Source organism: Zootoca vivipara, chromosome 3 (assembly GCF_963506605.1).
Source record: "Zootoca vivipara chromosome 3, rZooViv1.1, whole genome shotgun sequence".
NCBI lineage: Eukaryota > Metazoa > Chordata > Lepidosauria > Squamata > Lacertidae > Zootoca > Zootoca vivipara.
Window position 1 is genome coordinate 12,584,897 of NC_083278.1, and position 18,492 is coordinate 12,603,388.

The 18,492-nt window shown below is 45.5% G+C and overlaps 1 protein-coding gene across 3 annotated transcripts; it reads left to right on the forward strand.

Moving 5' to 3' along the window:
- Positions 1-228: 228 nt before the first annotated feature.
- LOC118082492 (uncharacterized) lies at positions 229-16,964 on the forward strand. 3 transcript variants are annotated; one of them, XM_035110083.2, is made up of 3 exons: positions 231-827; positions 13,897-14,013; positions 15,737-16,964. In XM_035110083.2, exons 1-3 carry the CDS (start codon positions 464-466, stop codon positions 15,874-15,876), a joined length of 621 nt encoding a protein of 206 aa, XP_034965974.2. In that variant the 5' UTR covers positions 231-463; the 3' UTR covers positions 15,877-16,964. The 3 variants fall into 3 exon arrangements, with proteins under 3 accessions (XP_060128402.1, XP_034965974.2, XP_034965975.1); XM_035110084.2 differs by having other exon boundaries at positions 233-827; positions 15,960-16,964; XM_060272419.1 differs by lacking the exons at positions 13,897-14,013; positions 15,737-16,964 and adding an exon at positions 2,364-5,977 and having other exon boundaries at positions 229-887.
- Positions 16,965-18,492: the final 1,528 nt, after the last annotated feature.

The following is an 18,492-nucleotide window of genomic DNA, read 5'->3' on the forward strand; positions in this document are numbered from 1 at the left end:
AATGAAGTGCATTTTTCCAAATCAGAATGTGACATGTTTTTGAGAAAGGCATTTGTAAAAAAGAGGGAGGGAGGGAGGGAGGGAGGGGGAGGGAAAGAAGAAAAGAAAGAAAGTAAAACTTTCCCAGTAATAAAGACAGGTCATTGTTTCCCTTGTGGAAACAATTCTTGGACTTCAACCAAGCAAGTCCTAAATACAAACCGCAGTGTAGCAATGTCAGACACTGCAACCCCTTCTGGCGCGCTCTGCAGCGAGTGTGGTTTTGAAATGCTGTTTTGCAGCTATAGCTAGAAGGGTGATTCATCCTCCCAGCAGGGCTGTGACTTGCTTTTGCATGTTTCAGGAGGCCAGCTAGCTTTATAATGACCTAATTGCATAGAGTGCACCTCCCAGAAGGTTTCTCTGCAAACTTCTGAGCAAAGCAGCAGAGGTGTATATAAAAGAGGAAAGTCCTTTGGGGACGATGGCGATCGGCTCCCACCAGCTGTTCCTCATGGCTGCAGATTTAACAGTGGCTTCCGTCCTCTCCTTTGTCCTTTATGTGCTTGGCTGCCTTTTCCTGGCGAGCCTCTCCAGCTTGGTGATCTTCCACTTCTCCTTTGGGCTGCTGAAGAGAGCAAAGAGGAGAGCAAAGAGGAAAATCAGCCTGAAAGGGAGAGCAATCCTGAGCCTGGTTTCTCGGAGCACCATCGGAGGGATGCTTGTGAAGAGATTAGGCCAAGAGGGTTCTGGGTTGCTGGAGGTGAACCGCTCCTCAGAGGAAGAAAAGTCACCTATGCTGAAGAAGGAAAGCTCCTCAAACACCAGGGTGAGACAACTCCCAGCGGGTAAGGAAAAGAACCAGGCAGTGATGCAGACCCTTGTTGAGAGCCCACTCTCTTGGGAAGGTACTTCCTAAAGTGGCTTGGGTTGTTTATAATCTCAGGGCCTACTCAATCCCATTGATTTTATAGGACTTCTTCTAGCTGAAGGCAACAGCTTGACTGGGCCTAGCTCTCCAGAATCCTCTCTTATCCTTCTTTCTGCCTTGGGTCTTCTTTCTGCTCCACGTTAAGGTTACCAGGTTTTTTTTCCAATGAATCCGGGGACACTTTTCAACTTCAATGGATTTTGAATAGGGACTGATTTGCACATCCAAGGACTGTTCCTGGGAAACGGGGACATCTGATAACCTTACATTATGTCCTCGTTGGTGTACAGATTGAGACAGAGAATGCTATTGTGCATGAAAGCTGTACCCCATGCCATATTATGTTACGTGTGAAAAGATGTAACCCAAGGCAAGATGCATTATTATTATTATTATTATTATTATTATTATTATTATTATTATTTGAAATTATATACCTACTCGGGGGTCTCAGAGCGGTTCACAGAATAAAATCAATATAGGTAAAGGTAAAGCGACCCTTGACCATTAGGTCCAGTCGTGACCGACTCTGGGGTTGCGCGCTCATCTCGCATTATTGACCGAGGGAGCCGGTGTATAGCTTCCAGGTCATGTGGTCAGCATGACAAAGCCGCTTCTGGCAAACCAGAGCAGCACATGGAAATGCCGTTTACCTTCCCGCTGTAGCGGTTCCTATTTATCTACTTGCATTTTGACGTGCTTTTGAACTGCTAGGTTGGCAGGAGCTGGGACCAAGCAACGGGAGCTCACCCCGTCACAGGGATTCGAACTGCTGACCTTCTGATCAGCAAGCCCTAGGCTCAGTGATTTAACTACAGCGCCACCTGGGTCCCTTAAAATCAATATATAAAACCATAAAATACACAATAAAAATAAAAACAACCCAATAGTCCCCCCTCCAAAAAAATCCCACACCTATTAAAAGGGCATAGGATGTGCATCAGATTAACATTAAAAAGGAATGTTTTTGCCTGGCACCTAAAGGTGTATAATGATGAAGGCACCAGGAGAACTTTCCAGGGGAGAGCATTCCACAGATGGGGAGCCACTGCAGAGAAGGCCCATTCTCGTGTTGCCACCCTCTGGATCTCTTGAGGAGGCACATGAAGAAGGGCCTCAGATGATGATCTCAGGGTCTGGGTAGGTTCATATGGAAAGAGGCAGTCCTTGAGGTATTGTGGTCCTGAGCTGTGCATGAAAGTACATGGTGTCGCCACTTGGCTGAAGCTAAGCTGGTCTGGGTTTGGCCAGTCCCTCGATTGTAGGGGAGGCCACTTGAGAACCCAAATCTAGTTCCATGGTGGAATCCCTTGAGTTCCATAATGAAACCCTTTGAGCTCCCTAACAGAATCACTAGAGTTCCATGATGGGAGAAAGGTGGGATATTCATGGAGTGAAATTCAAAGATACGTTTCTACAAGTTGGTCTAAATGTCTTCTCTGTCTTACCGCAGAAACTCCCATGCCAAAGCACCACAAACAGATGCCGTTGAGCCTTGCCCTCTCAATCTACCAGGAACCAGATCCTGCAACCTCTCTATAAGCAGAGCTGAACTAGTTTTTAGGCTAGGAGATGTAGCCTACCCTCAGCCTGCAAGTTTAATTAGGCTGTACCACCCACTCTGTATGGGAAGGAGCCCAAAAAAGAGAGAGGAGGAGACAGGCAAAGAAGACCTTAAGCCTGCTCCAGGTGGACTGTCCCCTCCTACCTCCAGGCCATCTTCCACTAACTGCCCTGTAGAAAAAGGTGTCGAGAATTCAAGGGAGGCAGGGAAAGCCCACACCTGCTCCATTTGGACTGTCCTGACCTCACCATAGGGCCATTTAGAGATACTGAGACTGATGTGTTTGAGTCTAGATGTATCAATGTTTGCCTTCCGCCGGAGTGATGTCATGATGTCTAACTATTATTTTAAAGTAATGACTGAGGTTTCGAAGATTTTAATTAAAAAAAATAATGAATGTCTTGCTCTCTAATTGCATTATTTTGTACCACCCGAGGACATTAAGTAGTGAAGCATGGTTTTCAAATTGAACAAATAAATCACTAAAGATGGGGGGATGAATGCAAAGAAGACTCCAGAAGCTGCCCCGGTTGGGGTGGCAGGGCTACCTGCCATTAACTGCCCTGTGGGAAGGATCCCAGGAGAAAGAGTGTCAGGGGCTGGACTGGGGAGGAATGGTTGGGACCGCCCCCCCCTCTTCCTGCACATTCCCAAGAAGAAGAGGACAGTATAGATTTAGAACAGAAGTTTGCAGAAGATCATAGTTCAGAGGCTGCAGAGAGGAGAAGCTGGGAAATATTGAGGGAGCAGCAGGAAGAAGAAGAAGCACCAGGGGAGAGGCAGCTAACAGACTCGGTGTCTCTTGAAAGCATTCCTGACACACACACCCCGAACCAGGCATGCCTTGAAAGCAGCAGAACAGAAAACTCAGAGGCAGGAAGCACAGATCAGCCAGCACAAGGGTGACGTAGAATAGGAGGGACTGAGGGGGTGGGACTTTACTTGGAGCAATGCCATTATCTAAGAGAGACCACATTCCTTCGTCTCTTTCAGTGAATATTGAAGAAACTACAGTCATACCTTGGAAGTCAAACAGAATCTGTTCCATTCGACTTCCAAAACATTCAGAAACCAAAGTGCAGCTGCCATATGGGAAGGATCCTGATGACATGTTAGATTGGGATACTGCCTTGCATGATTTTATGAATGCATTTTAAAGTTACTTGTAAGCCTCTTTGAAGGAATTTGCACCCTGAAAGGTGGGATTCGATATGATGATATGATATGATAAACAAACAACATAATGTGGAAGCAACTTGCTCCAATGCCGGTTGCCAGGTTTATTTAAAGCCCACCCCAAACTGGGCTACAATTCGGTGATTCGGGTTCATTTGCTGGCTTCTTTCCAGGTGCCATGATCAGCACATGATGCCCAGTGTGTGTGAGTGGCCTTTATGTCATTGTGAAATGCTGCAATCTAAACAGGACAATGTAGGTGCCATCTGATAACATTGGCACCAACGTTTGAGCAGTTGAGAAACCCATGGCAGCCATGGCAGCTCTGGAATTCATAAGACCAATTTAGATCATCATTGCAGACATGAACAAAGCTGAGTTTTTAGAACCTTTGAAAAACTGGTTGTATGTATCCACCTTTAATCTTCAACTGCTTTGAGTCCCTATTTGTCAGCTGGAGAAGAGAACAGAAATCTGTTTGCTCCACGTATTTGCCGCATGACTTCTTGTCCTCCTGTTCATGTCAACGTTCCCAAATCCTGGTCCCGTTGTCATTTCAATCTCTCCTTGGCTCCTGGTTGTGGGGAATTAAAAGGCTTGGATTTTCTGAATGAGTTCTAATATTATTATTTTTAAAGTGATTAGAACGGAATGGTTTCCAGGAGTGTTCTCTGATGGATTACAGTAGGAACTGGGTCAGGACCTGCTGAGGATCAGGAAATGTAAGACAGGATCATGGACCATTTGCTGACTTTGACACAAATGTTCAGTGAGTTTGAGGAAATGAGATCAGAATCACAAACGGCACACAGCATGCTCACTTCGTAGATTAGAGCATCACACGAAAATAGTTTTTCTTACTTATGTAAGATGAGGAAAAGCATAAATACCCAAACAATTTCCAGGGGAGCTGGGAAGATGAAACTGCATATTTATAGTAGGATTAATTTTTGCATTTCAAAACGTGGTGTTTCACCAAACAGATCCTCAACAAATTTAGCATTGTTTGGGATATGAACAGAACAGTGATTTTAGTGGTGATGATGGGAAGGGATCAGTTCCAGGTTTTCAGAAAATTGAGAATTTTTATTCCAGCCACTTTTCACCTCATATCATGCTTCATCAAAACTTGTGAGAAGCTTGTTTTTAATCTTTCCAAAAGTTCTTTTTCAGAGCAGGAAAGCAAGATTACTGGTTACAGGGGAGGGCGGGGAAACCTGGAAATGCATTCTTATGAATTGCAGTGATCAAGCAATTTGTATCTGCCAGTCGAAGGACCAAAGGGGGCTGCTTCATACTGTATTTACTTGAATCTAATGCTCACCTTTTTCGGCCAAATGACGTTGCAAAAAAACAAGGTATGCATTAGATTCATTGGCACATTTACATTTGCTGGCAAATACTTTTGGGGTTTCAAGGTTCTGGAAATTGAGGCGCACATTAGATTTGATGGTGCAATTGGACCCGAGTAAATGCGGTATTTGTTCATCTAGCCCAGACATCCCCAAACTTCGGCCCTCCAGATGTTTTGGACTACAATTCCCATGATCCCTGACCACTGGTCCTCTTAGCTAGGAATCATGGGACAGTAAGAGCTGTTCGGCAGTGGAATTTGCTACCAAGGAGTGTGGTGGAGTCTCCTTCTTAGGAGGTCTTTAAGCAGAGGCTTGACAGGCATATGTCAAGAATGCTTTGATGGTGTTTCCTGCTTGGCAGGATGTTGGACTGGATGGCCCTTGTGGTCTCTTCCAACTCTATGATTCTATGATTCAGCCCAGTATTGTCTGCCCCAACCCTCCTCCAGCCTGGTGCCTTGCAGATGTTTTAAATTATAACTCCCACCGTCCCTGACCATTGCCTATGCTTCATCCAAAGCATCTGAAGGGCACCAGCTTGCAGACGGTTGGTATAACTGAAAAGCGGCAGCTCTCCATGTCTCAGGCAGCTCAAGAGGGTCTCAGGCTGAGTCTAAGGCTGTGGTGTCTGGTGCCCAATCTGGGAGCCCGGCAGTAGGTGGCGCTAGAGCTAATGCCAGGCAGAGCCATCAAATTCTAATTCCCACCCCCCATCTCCCTGCTGAATTCTACAAGGGCTAACATTGAGACTAAGGAGGAGAAAGCTGACTGGCTGGGCCACCGTAGGACTGGTTGTCTACAAAGAGGCAGGTGGAAGCTGGCTGAGGACAGGTGGAACTTAATGGGTCAGTGGTCCCTTTGCCCAAATGGGCCAGCTACCTTTTTTTTTTAATGGGAGAAGCCAGGAATTGAACCTAGAACCTTATGCGTGCCAAGAAGATAGGGTTGCCAGTCTCAATAGAGGACAGGACTTCTGTGCCTTTAATTGCCCTGCTCTCTTTTGAGTCTGGAAACCTTAAAGAGAAACCAGCAGACCCTTTGCTTGGAAATTAAACAAAGGGTCTGCTGGTTTCTCTTTAAGGTTTCCAGACTCAAAAGAGAACAGGGCAATGAAAGGCACAGAAGTCCTGTCCACTATTGAGTCTGACAACCCTACAAGAAGATGATCCGCCCGTGAGCTACAGTCCATCCTATACTGTGCATTTCAGACCAGGGGAGCTTGTTTGAAGGGGGGGGGAGATGTTTTAGAAAGAGTTGTCGTATCTTCCAAGATGTTCATTTTCCTCTACAAAAGGTTGGAGACTGTGGACAGATTGTAGCTTTTGCAGAGAGTTGCAGTCAGTATTGTAATGCGATACACTTTCTTTGGCATTGTTGGCTGTGACCTCTGTACAAACTAGTTTTGCAAGTTTCCTCGGAGTGTGTCAAAATCTCGCCCCCAGGAATGTGGCCACTGATGTTTGCAATAGAAGTGTCTACAGTTTGCTGTGACCTCGAGCAGAATCCCCCGCCGCCACCTTGCATCCTGTTCGTTGCCGCTGTTAGGAGAGGGTTATATTTCTCTTGCTAATGGTCTGAGCTGATCACTTATAGAGAGTTGTTGAAAATACCACCTGTGCTGTTTGGAAAAAATTGTCAGGATACAGCTGGTGAAACAAAGGTTCACCACCCACCTATAATTTCAGGTCAGATTTTCTGATGCAAATCAGACCAGGTTCAATAGCACAGACCGTCTTTTTGCACCAACTCTGTATCCGGTTGTCTTTTCAACATTCAACTTTTGAATGCCTCTTTAGCATGTCTGAGAGATGAGCTCTTCTCTATAATTCACCTCCTTCCCCCCCATTCCCTCCCCCCTTTGTTCTTTTCTGTTTGAGCATTTTCACCATGATGTTTGCACCGGCGGCATGAAAATGTATTGCCTATGCATTGACCCAGTTGCATAGCAAATCAAAGCCTTAATTTACGGGGCGGGTAGAGAGAAAGTATTCTCACTGATACTCTCTGATCATTTGGTTTTTTGACATTCGGGTTCAGGGGACTAGAGTTTGCTTGCAAAAGACTGACTGAATATATTCACCGTCAGGTAATAAAATCCTAATTTCTGCCAGCAACTTGTTGAAAAGTTTTGATGAATGAAAGACTTTGGAAGTAGTCACACATAAAACTGTCACACACTAACATCGTGTTAGTCTTTAAGGTGTGACGAATTTCTTAATGTTTGTAGTAACTGACTAACATGGGTACCCTTCTAGCACGGGTGGCGCTGTGGTCTAAACCACTGAGCCTCTTGGGCTTGCCGATCAAAAGGCCGGTGGTTCAGTCCTGCTGGGACAGTTGGAAAGCACACCACTGCAAGAAGATAAATAGGTACCGCTGTAGTGGGAAGGTAAATGGGGTTTCTATGTGCTCTAGCTTCCATCACAGTGTCCCATTTGGACTTGCTGATCGGAAGGTTGGTGGTTTGAATCCCTGTGACGGGGTGAGCTCCCATTGCTCTGTCCCAGCTCCTCCCAACCTAGCAGTTCGAAAGCATGCCAGTGCAAGTAGATAAATGGGTACCACTTTGGCAGGAAGGTAAATGGCATTTCCATGTTCTCTGGCTTCCGTCACGGTGTCCCATTGCACCAGTTCAGTCCTGCTGGCCACATAACCCATAAAGCTGTCTGTGGACAAATGCCGGCTCCCTCGGCCTGAAAGCGAGATGGGTGCCACAACCCCATAGTTGCCTTTGACTGGACTTAACCATCCAGGGATCCTTTACCTTTTTACCTTACCTTCTAGCATATACAGTAATGCCTTATACCAAGTCAGAAAAGCCACAGTGTCAATGGGCCCTCTACCACTTTCTAATTTTGATGCATTTAGGAACTGGTTCCTGCACCGACACTTGCAGGGAACAATAAATCTAATTTGGGGTAGTTCTGTGGTTAAATTACTTTGGATGATTTATGTATCTCTATATATATTTAAACGAACCCTTCAGGGGCCAGAGGGTTATTTTCACCTGCCAGCCAGGAGCTGGTTTCGATGAAGCAATGAAATGAGATACAATCCGGAGATTTTGTCGACAACTCTACAATACATTAACAGCTCCTCTATACACTCTTCTCAGCTTCACAAGGAAATTAGCATTTTCATTCTATTAAGTTTTTTGTTTTGTTTTTTTGCTACCTCCCAAGTCTATTATAGATCTGTGCAAGGTAAACTGCAGTTTCCACGATTCTTTTATTTTGGGGAGATCTTTAATGCATCACGTGGATGCCGCCAGTGACGTAAGTGAAATAGACTCACAACACATGTGAAATAGTCTATTTCACCCATGTCACTGGCTGCATCCACATGATGCATTAAAGACCTCCCCAAAATAATGAATAATGGAAACTGCAGTTTACCTTTCACAGATCTATAATTGGTCCATTAGCCCAATGAATGGCAGTGACTCTGTCTGTCTGTTCTTTTTTCTTTCTTTCTTTCTTTTCCAAATTGAAAACGCCATGGAGACTTTCTGTGTTAGAAGCATGATCTGCCACTGAGCTATGTGAGTCTTCCTTTAAAAAACTGATGTTAAGCAGTGAGAGAATGAAGCTGGATCAAGGAGGAATACTGGTGCACTAAGCCAGGACTGTCTTCAACCTTTTGCTATCTTCTACGTAGGGATTCCGGAACTGATCCAAGATGGGACATGATTCCTGCTGTTTTCATAATTGGGTCAATGCATCTTCTCTTGCCACAGCAGCACCAAATGACAACAGGCACAAGAATCCTGCCCTCTGCTGACTCGGGCAACCCTATCAAGGCATCTCTTAAATATTTATCCCACAGTCAACAGTGCCGGAGGCAACCTATCCACTCTTAGGGTTCCCAGCTCACTCCCCCTCTTCTATGAGCATTTGGTAGTATCAGAAGGGAAGCGTCCTCTTGTATTTGTAAATAGCCATTTCCAGGACTGGACTCAGGGGTCAGCATCATTTGGTACCTGTTGAGGCTGGTGCCCCAGTAGAAGGTACCCACTGCCAATCCCTGGAGTCTCCTGCCCCTGATGCTCCCCTTCCTTCCTGTGGCTGCCTGTTCACTTGCCCCATGAATACCCAACCTTGTGCCCACCAGATGCTATGGGACTCCTACTCCCATCATCCCTGGCCATTGGCCATGCTGGTAGTTGTAGTCCAACAAAATCTGGAGGGTGCTACATTGGCTTCTACCGGACCTACCTTCTATGGGTGAGGAAGCGGGGGAAAGAGAAGTCCTTTTCACATCCTTAGTCTCTCTGTCTCTTACTCTAGGAGGTGGTCCAGAGTGGGCACAGCTGCAGAGGCCAATGAACACATGGTGGCAACAGAAAAGAAGAGGAAGAGAATGCATCCCTTATGGGTTGGAGTTCTTCCCAAAACCTAGAACTGCTCTGCTTCTTCTACCTGCCATTATTATTCTTGCCACTCTTCCAGGCCTAAATACCTAGGGTGCTTTTTTTTGTTTTACTCCAGTTCCTCTGAAGTCACCCACTCAGGAAAAAGTCACCTCTCAGTCTCAAGTATTCCTACTTCATGATAGCTTTCTTCGAGGATGGGGAACCTGATGCCTCCAACTGCCATCAGCCCTAGCAAGCATGGCCAATGATGGGACTTGTAGTCAAGGAATACCTTGAGGTCCATGGTTTCCCCCATCGCTGGCCCACGTCCCTAATTCTGGAGTCGTTCCTCCAACCACTGCTCACTCAATCCTTCTGAATGACCTATACATCTGAATGAGACTACCTGGACTTTAAGATCATCTTCTAATGCCCCGCTCTTTGATCTGTTGACAACAGTTAGCAGCTTGACAGGTACCAAGAGACAGGAATTTTTCTGGGGTGGCTCTGAATTTCCTCCCATGCCTGGCTCCATCACTGTTGCTTTTTGCAAAAGAAACCTTACGGCCTTTTTTTTTAGCTGAATCCGCCTTTTGTAAATTGCTGCCCCATGTGATAACAGTTACGCTGCTCATTTTTAAGGGGAGTATAATGCGGGTTTAATTTGATGGTTTTATAGTGCATGTTGTTGCTTCTTTAGGGCATTTTGCTTGCGAGGGCAGCAGTTTAGAAATCTTTTATGAAATAAAGTATCAGTTGCCGTCCTGCCTGGAAGCTAGATATGAAACAGACCAAGTTGCGAAAGCATCCCTTCCAACAGGTGTGGGAGAGCTGTTCTCTATATCTAAAATCTGGGGTGCAGCTTTTGTCACACCTAACACGTCAACCTAACAGAAGCGCGGGGGGGGGGGCATAGCAACCAAGATGTGACTGCTTTGTCTCCTTAAGACAATTACAAACGCTGCTCAGATAGTGTGGATTTTTTAATTGCAGCCTGATGCTCCAACCCAGCTTTTAATTATAAATCTCTGCCCTAGAACTGGTTATTAATTGCAGTGCTCAAACGAAGATGTGAAGTTGCTGCACTAGTATTGTTGCCTCCTCAAAAGCACAGGCCCTCCCAGCAACTTTTTAGAAACCCAAACTCCTGTAGCACAGATGGAGAACATGGGGCTCTCATATCTCGTCAGTCTCCAAGTCCTCTTCAGGCCCAGCCAGCGTGGTTGGCGAGCAGAGATGATAGGAATTACAGCACAGTGACATCTAGAAAACCACATTTTCCCATCCCCTGGCCTATTGAAACAGAAGCATTTATTTATAATTGAAGGCAGCCATCTTTGCACTGCATTCATATGTCACAGAATAGGACAGCGGTGGTGAACCTATGGCACGTGTGCCATACTTGGCATGCAGAGCTCTCACTGCTGGCATGTGCGCCATTGGCCTATCTGCGCTGTTGTTGGTTTTTTCCCCATTTGTTCTCCGACTCCCCACCCCCACACGCACGCTACAGCCTGCATCCGCTGTTGAAACCCGGAACCTACCTACCTACCTTCCTTCCTTCCTTCCTTCCTTCCTTCCTTCCTTCCTTCCTTCCTTCCTTCCTTCCTTCCTTCCTCTTTTCTTCTTGTCCTTCCTTCCTTCCTTCCTTCCTTCCTTCCTTCCTTCCTTCCTTCCTTCCTTCATTTTTTTGCTGTTAGCCAGAGATTGTGTTTGGCAATTGGTCTGTTTTTCAATTTGCTGTGCCAGTGGCTGTTTCTGATTGGGCGTAATAGTGTTCATTTTTTAACCCTCTGGCCCTCTGGCAGACGATGATGTCGATGCTGCACGTTAGTTCCAGCGAAGGTATTATTCATCATTTATTTCTGTTCTCCTTCCCCCCCCCCAACTTTGGGATGTCCCCTCCAAAAAACAAAGCAACTTTTGCGACCCCCCCAAAAAGCTCCAAACTTTGGTCAGCAGCTCCCCCCAAAAAAACTCAGCAGCTTTTGGGAGCCCCTCCCCCCCAAAAAAACTCAACGAAAACCTCAACTACTCTGGGCACTTTGCAATAAATAAGTGGGTTTTGGTTTGCAGTTTGGGCACTCAGTCTCTAAAAGGTTCGCCACCACTGGAATAGGAGGTGAAGTGGTTTTTTTAAGTGCTTCATTTCAGAAAAGGTTTGCTAGTGTGAAATCCAGGCTACCACTTTAGAAGTTCATGGGAGACCCTGAAAACTGTTTTATTCTAAAGTTATGCAGGTATTTCTTCTAAGAAAGAACTCAAGGGGGTCCCAGGCCAGTCTCCCATCCATGTACCAACCAGACCCAAACCAGCTCAGCTTCAGCAAGGTTCCCATTGTGTGCTGCCAAACCATCCTTAGGATCAACACTCCAGTTTCATGGATTCTCTGCAACTGATAGGGGGTTTCTGTTGCCCCAGACAATAAACAGGAATGCCCTTCTTTCACAACGGTCAGCTCCCACTGTTTGGGAACCTGGCATTTTCAGCACGCTTTAACTCCTCCTTTGGGCCTTCATGCTCAACTCAGGATCCATAAAGGTCTGAACTAGACCCAGTGCATGTGGGAAGATGCGCGTTCCTATCCTTCATCATTAGAATGTGTTGACATCCCATGAATCTGAATGTTGGGAGACTCAGAACACATAAAGTGAAACTTGTTTCTACAGGACACTACAATTCTATGATTCTGTGATCTGGTAGACTATTCAAAAAAATTTTTTAATGCTTTTAAGCTAACACTTGTTAACCCTGAATACTGTATATACTATACCGGGTGTTTATGGGATACAGGTGGTGCTGTGGTCCAAACCACTGAGCCTCTTGGGTTTGCCATTCAAAAGGTCAGTGCTTTGAATCCCCGCAACAGGGTGAGCTCCCGTTGTCCTGTCCCAGCTTCTGCCCACCTAGCAGTTCGAAAGCACACCAGTGCAAGTAGATAAATAGGTATCACTGCAGTGGGAAGGTAAACGACATTTCCGTGTGCTCTGGTTTCTGTCACGGTGTTCCGTTGTGAAGTGGTTTAGTCCTGCTGGCCACATGACCCGGAAAGCTGTCTGTGGACAAACGCCGGCCTGAAAGCAAGATGAGCACTGCAACCCCATAGACGCCTTTGACTGGACTGAACCGTCCAGGGGTCCTTCACCTTTACCTTTATGCTTGGCTGGGGTTAGTGGGAGCTGTGTTCAAAACATCTGGAGGGCACCAGGTTGGTGAAGGCTGATATAAAATGTCTCATCAGAGGAAGATTTTAGTTCCAGCACTGATCTCGGAGCTAACTTCATAAGCTTATTCTTCCCACCGCCACTTGAAAGGCTCGAGACAATTTCTATAGCAGAGGTGTTTAAACTGTTTACCAAAGCACTGAAAACATTCTGTACTGTTTGCCATACACCAGGTTGATAAATGAACACTTACACCTACAAACCCACGAATGCTCACCTGGCAGTAAGCGCCAACAAGCACAATGAGACTTACTGTAGTGTAAAAGTGGGTAAATATGAGCTGCAAGTCAGGCCTCTGAGCAAGTAACCAGATGGATTAAGTTAAACGGAGGATAATGAACAACCGTTCAAACAGCAAACACAATAAATAAAGGGAAAGAAACACAGCTAGTTCCATCCAGCCACTGTTCCTCCTTCACGGGCAAATAAGAACCCTCATATTTAAAGTTAAGCGTGAAATCTGAGGTCCCAACCAAAGAAGAATGGCAACTTAAGTTGACAGAATATGCACGGCTTGCACACTTAAGATATAGAATAAGAGAACAAGAAGAACATACGTTTAGAGAATATTGGAAAACGTTTACTGAATATATGGGAAATAACTGTGTACAGCTGAAAATGCTAGCAGCATTAAGATAAATTCAACAGTGTAAATTAATTTTGATGGATGCAATAATGGAATACTGAATGGTATAGTTTCTGTAAAATATGCAGGGATTTATGATATGTAAAACGAACCATGGAAAGTCACTGGTGTACAAATGAGTACTTAAAATTGTAAAACAGAAATTTTTTTAATAAAAATTGTATTTATAAAGTTAAGTGTGAAATCTGGCAGTGATTCCATCAGGACTTGGACTTGCCCCCAAACTCAGTAAAATAAGCACAAGGTTCCCAAATGCACCAGGCTGGCTTAGCACCTTTTATAGTACACTGAACGCTCGGGTTGTGATCATGATCCATGCAGGAGGCATGTTCGCAACCTGTAGCGTTCACAACCCACAGCGCCGCATCTGCTCACGTGTGGGTTGCGATTCAGCACTTCTGCGCATGCGCAAAGCGTGATTTAGTGTCTCTGCGCATACGCGAGCGCCAAAACCCAGAAGTAACCCGTTTGGGTACTTCCGGAAAAGACGCAACCTACAGTGTCTGTAACCTGAGGTATGACTGTACTGTAAATGAAGTACCTACATATTACCATCTAAAGTTCCACCACCAGCAGAGGAACAGTTTGAAGTCTGTACCCAGAAGGGAATGAGTTATGTTATGATATAGTTTAAAAGTTTGCATAATCAATAATATTTTAAATTTGGCAGGGATGTCTGGAGTGCTGAAGAATCCTGCTGTCACGTTCCAGGAAGAGGAGGCAGAGACACGAAATGACTATGAAGGGACGTCATCTCCTAAGCAGAAGAATGGTATTTTGACACCTGGTAAGAGGAGAATTAAGGTTCAGCCTTACCAAATGTGGTGGGGTATACAGGGCTCATTTTAGTAGACATTTTATTCCTCCAAATGGTTGCAACTCAATCCTTTGCATGCCCCACCCCCAGACACCGGATGCAATGGTGCTCACTTCCAAGCAGTCTTATTTCTCTAGAAAAAGAGGTGCCAAAACTCACCATGAACTCACCCTTCTTCTCCTAGGATGGCAATGGCGCCCACCTGAGAGGTGCAGGAACCAGCAAGTTTCAGTTGGAAAAAAGCCATGCTTCCAAGTCACTTCCGAGGATATGGAGAGTTGTTATGAGACTCCCATTTCCCCGCGGAGTTACAATTCTCTCTCTCTCTCTCTCTCTCTCTCTCTCTCTCTCTCTCTCTCTCTCTCTCTCTCTCTCTCTCTAATTTATTTATTTGGTTTTTTTCAAATTGAAATTTTTAATCACATATCCAACATGAAAACAAGATTCCAAAGAATCTCCTGGGCTCCCCTCCTCCCCATTATAGATCCTATTGTTAGTAATTTCCTCCTGCATCTTTCATAATACTGTAATCCAAATCTTTTACATCTCCATTAGGTCCAAAATTCACCATTAAACTACAAGTGATATTCCAATCCCACTAACAATGTTAGCTGTTTAGAATGGTTTTTTTAAGATAGATTATAAATTTTCCCCATTCCTTATTAAAATTTTGGTCTTCCTGATTTCTGATTCTTCCAGTCATTTATGCTATTTTGGCATAGTCCATCAACTCGATCTGCCATTCTTCTCTGGTCAGGACTTTATATTCTTTCCATCTCTGGGCTAATAGCAATCGTGCAGCCATAGTCGCATACATAAATAGTCTTTTCTGCTCCTTTGGGAGTTACAATTCTCAGAGTGGTTTAGCAATCAATTGCTCTTCATGGGAAACTCTGGGAACCAGGGGTGCCAACTTGAATAAAATATTGGGGTGGGGGCAGGTAAGCCCCATCCCACATAATCGATCACATGACATGGTGCACACACACCATTTGAATAGCAATGCCCATTGATTTTGGAGGGGGGCTGGCCCCCTCAAATATTTTCTTGGGGTAGCGAAAGACCCTTCGGCCCCTAGGAGTTGGCTCCTATGATGGGAACTGTAGTTCTGTGAGGGGAGAAATGTTTAGGGCAGGCATAGGCAACCTCGACCCTCCAGGTGTTTTGGGACTAATACTCCCATTACCCCTAGCTAACAGGACCAGTGGTCAGGGATGGTAGGAGTTGTAGTCCCAAAACATCTGGAGGGCCAAGGTTGCCTATGTCTGGTTTAGGGGAATGTGTACCACTGCGTACCCCCAGAAAAAAAGCACTGATCATAGTGCTTTAAATGTATGGGGCATATATGGCCAAAATCTTGTAGCCATTTATTGACTCAGGCTTGGTTTATTTGACATTGTCCAACACTCTCTCCTTCATGAATGGAGTCTTTCTCCATTTCTCTCTTTCTGCTGAATATTCACCTCTTTGGCCAAGTAAACCTAGCTGTCTTATGAAGCCTTTTGCCAGTTTTCCTTCCCACTATTCCCTACCCCCAGCCGCCCAAAACTGGGCCAAGTGTTGAGATGTATGGGAAATATGACATTATTTGCTGTCCAGGACAGTGAGGGAAATGACTGAGGTGACACACAATGCTAACCAGGGCATTACCTTAGAGCAGCCGTATGTTTTCTTCTTTTTCTCTGTTTTGCAGCTTTCTTTATTGCCCTCATTTGGCTTCCAGTGAAAATTGCGTGCCCATGTCTGAGGAAGAGAGGTTGCCTGCGGCGAGTGTGTACATTTGTGTGGGGGAAAACTACAAGATTTGCTCTGGGCCTGAGTGAAAAGAATTGAAGGGAAGATGACAAAGAGTGCTTGGTCTGGGCACCGGCTTCAAACCGTCCATTTTGAAAACTATTTTTATAATTATTTTGCAGCTGTCATCATTGGCCTCCTTTGGGCTCCAGTGACCATTGTGTTCTCACGTCTGAAGAATAGAAGTACCCAGATGCTTACGGCCCTCTCGAAATCTCAAGCGTGACGGGTGAAGCTGACTAGGCATGTAACTGGTGGATCTTGCTCAGCTTATGATGTGCAGAATTTGAATGTGTGGAAACCATCTGTTGCAAAGAGGGATGAGGAGAAAATTGCCGCAGTTTGCATTTTAACCTGCAATTCCCGAAACAAAATGCAGCTCTCCTCTGAAATTCTTTTTTAAAAATATATATTAATTTTATTAGTTTTCCAAATTATAACAAATTGTTCCAAATTATTAAGATTTAATACATTTTTTAAAAAAACAAACCATAGTTTTCCTGCTCCTGTTACAATCATATATCTGTTGCTTCCTGATGTTGCCACTTCATTCTTCTTCTTTAATCACCTTCTCATCCTTCTGTTAATTTTAATCCATTTTCAAAGCTGACCTTTCTTGTTCCTTTGCAATCAGCACCTTTGTTGTTTCACAAACATATAGATATCCATTTCACACGTGTAGTCCTTCCAGCACTCTGTTCCCAAACCTGGAGTGTAGAGATAATTTATTGCCACCGTCCTTTGTCCATTCACATTCCACTCCTTTGAAAACATTCCTTCCGTTCAAGGAGTTGCTGGGCTATAAATAACTTCCCAACAAGATGCCTGCTCCGCCATTTATCTCTGTCATTAAAATTCTGGGGATTATTTTCCTCAGCCTGCAGTTGAAAAACAAAGTCACATATAGTCACATATATAAACTCCTGCCAGATGTAATTACCAGTCCTCCATCTTGCCAATTTCCTCTCTCCTCCATTCCTGGTCCCAGGGCCGTCTTAAGCGCCCCTGGTGCCGTGGTGCGCCAGATCCCTCCGGCGCCCTCCTGCCCCGTTTCCCAGTGCGGTGGGCGAGTGGGCGCAGTGCGCAGCACGGCTGCCACAGGTGCTGCTGCGCAGCGGGCGGGCAGGCACAGCGCAGTTACCGTGGGCGCAGCCGCGCGGCGGACCAGCCAGCCAGCCAGCGGGCGGGCGCAGCTCGCGGCGCCCCCCCCCAGGCAGGCTGGCGCCGTGGTGCCCTGCGCCACCCAGCCTGGCCGTAGGGCTGGCCCTGCCTGGTCCAGTCCAAAGATGATTTGAATTGCGCCCATTTCACCTCAGTCGAAATCCACACTTCTCCAAATGTTGTGATGCTGTCCCACAGTGAAATAAATGGTGTATGAAGATGTGTATGTTAGGGGAAGGTGTGCATAAAAATGTGGCTGTGAAAACAAAATATCAAATGCATATAGGGGGAAATTGCTTGCCAAAATGCTGATATTAAGTCTGAATGCCACACAAAATGGTGTCTACTAAGAGAAATGTGCTGGTGAATTTACACGAGGACATTTTTTTAAGGAAATGCAAACTGGTGAAGAAATGTGGCGAACCGAATTTTCGATCAGATAAACAATTTCAGAGAACTTGGCGGCTAACAGATTGAGGTTGAATCCTGACAAGACAGAAGTACTGTTTCTGGGGGACAGGGGGCGGGCAGGTGTGGGGGACTCTGGGGTAACTGTGCCCCTGAAGGACCAGGTGCACAGCCTGGGAGTCATTTTGGACTCACAGCTGTCCATGGAGGCGCAGGTCAATTCTGTGTCCAGGGCAGCTGTCTATCAGCTCCATCTGGTACACAGGCTGAGACCCTACCTGCCCGCGGACTGTCTCACCAGAGTGGTGCATGCTCTAGTTATCTCCTGCTTGGACTACTGCAATGGGGCTACCTTTGAAGGTGACCCGGAAACTGCAATTAATCCAGAATGCGGCAGCTAGACTGGTGACTGGGAGCGGCCGCCGAGACCACATAACACCGGTCCTAAGAGACATACATTGGCTCCCAGTACGTTTCCGAGCACAATTCAAAGTGTTGGTGCTGACCTTTAAAGCCCTAAACAGCCTCAGTCCTATATACCTGAAGGAGCGTCTCCACCCCCATTGTTCAGCCCGGACACTGAGATCCAGCGCTGAGGGCCTTCTGGCGGTTCCCTCACTGCGAGAAGCAAGGCTACAGGGAAGCCGGCAGAGGGCCTTCTCCGTAGTGGCGCCCGCCCTGTGGAACGCCCTCCCATCGGAGGTCAGGGAGATGAACAACTACCTGACATTTAGAAAACACCTAAAGGGAACTTTTAAATCTGTGATTTTAATGTATTTTTGTATTTGTCGGAAGCCACCCAGAGTGGCGGGGGAAACCCAGCCAGATGGGCGGGGTATAAATAATAATAAATAATAATAATAACTGAAATTGACAAGGTTCAGCCCTCCATAATTCCAAAGGGAGAAACAGAGATGAGATTTACAACATAAATGGACCATTTATGTGCTACCATATTTAGCTGAGTTGCTTTTTATGTAGCACACCAACAATTGCTGGACAACATGAACATGATTGTAAGTGAATATTAGTGCTGTTTCTGCACTATGCAATTGATTAGAGCCTCTTTTCTAACCATGCTTGCAC

Excerpts from the sequence above, each read along its gene's own strand:
- LOC118082492 (XM_035110083.2), top strand. The coding sequence starts at position 464 with ATGGCGATCGGCTCCCACCAGCTGTTCCTCATGGCTGCAGATTTAACA. Across the intron at positions 828-13,896 it reads GGTGAGACAACTCCCAGCGG|GGATGTCTGGAGTGCTGAAG; the intron begins GTAAGGAAAAGA and ends TAAATTTGGCAG. Across the intron at positions 14,014-15,736 it reads GAATGGTATTTTGACACCTG|CTTTCTTTATTGCCCTCATT; the intron begins GTAAGAGGAGAA and ends TCTGTTTTGCAG.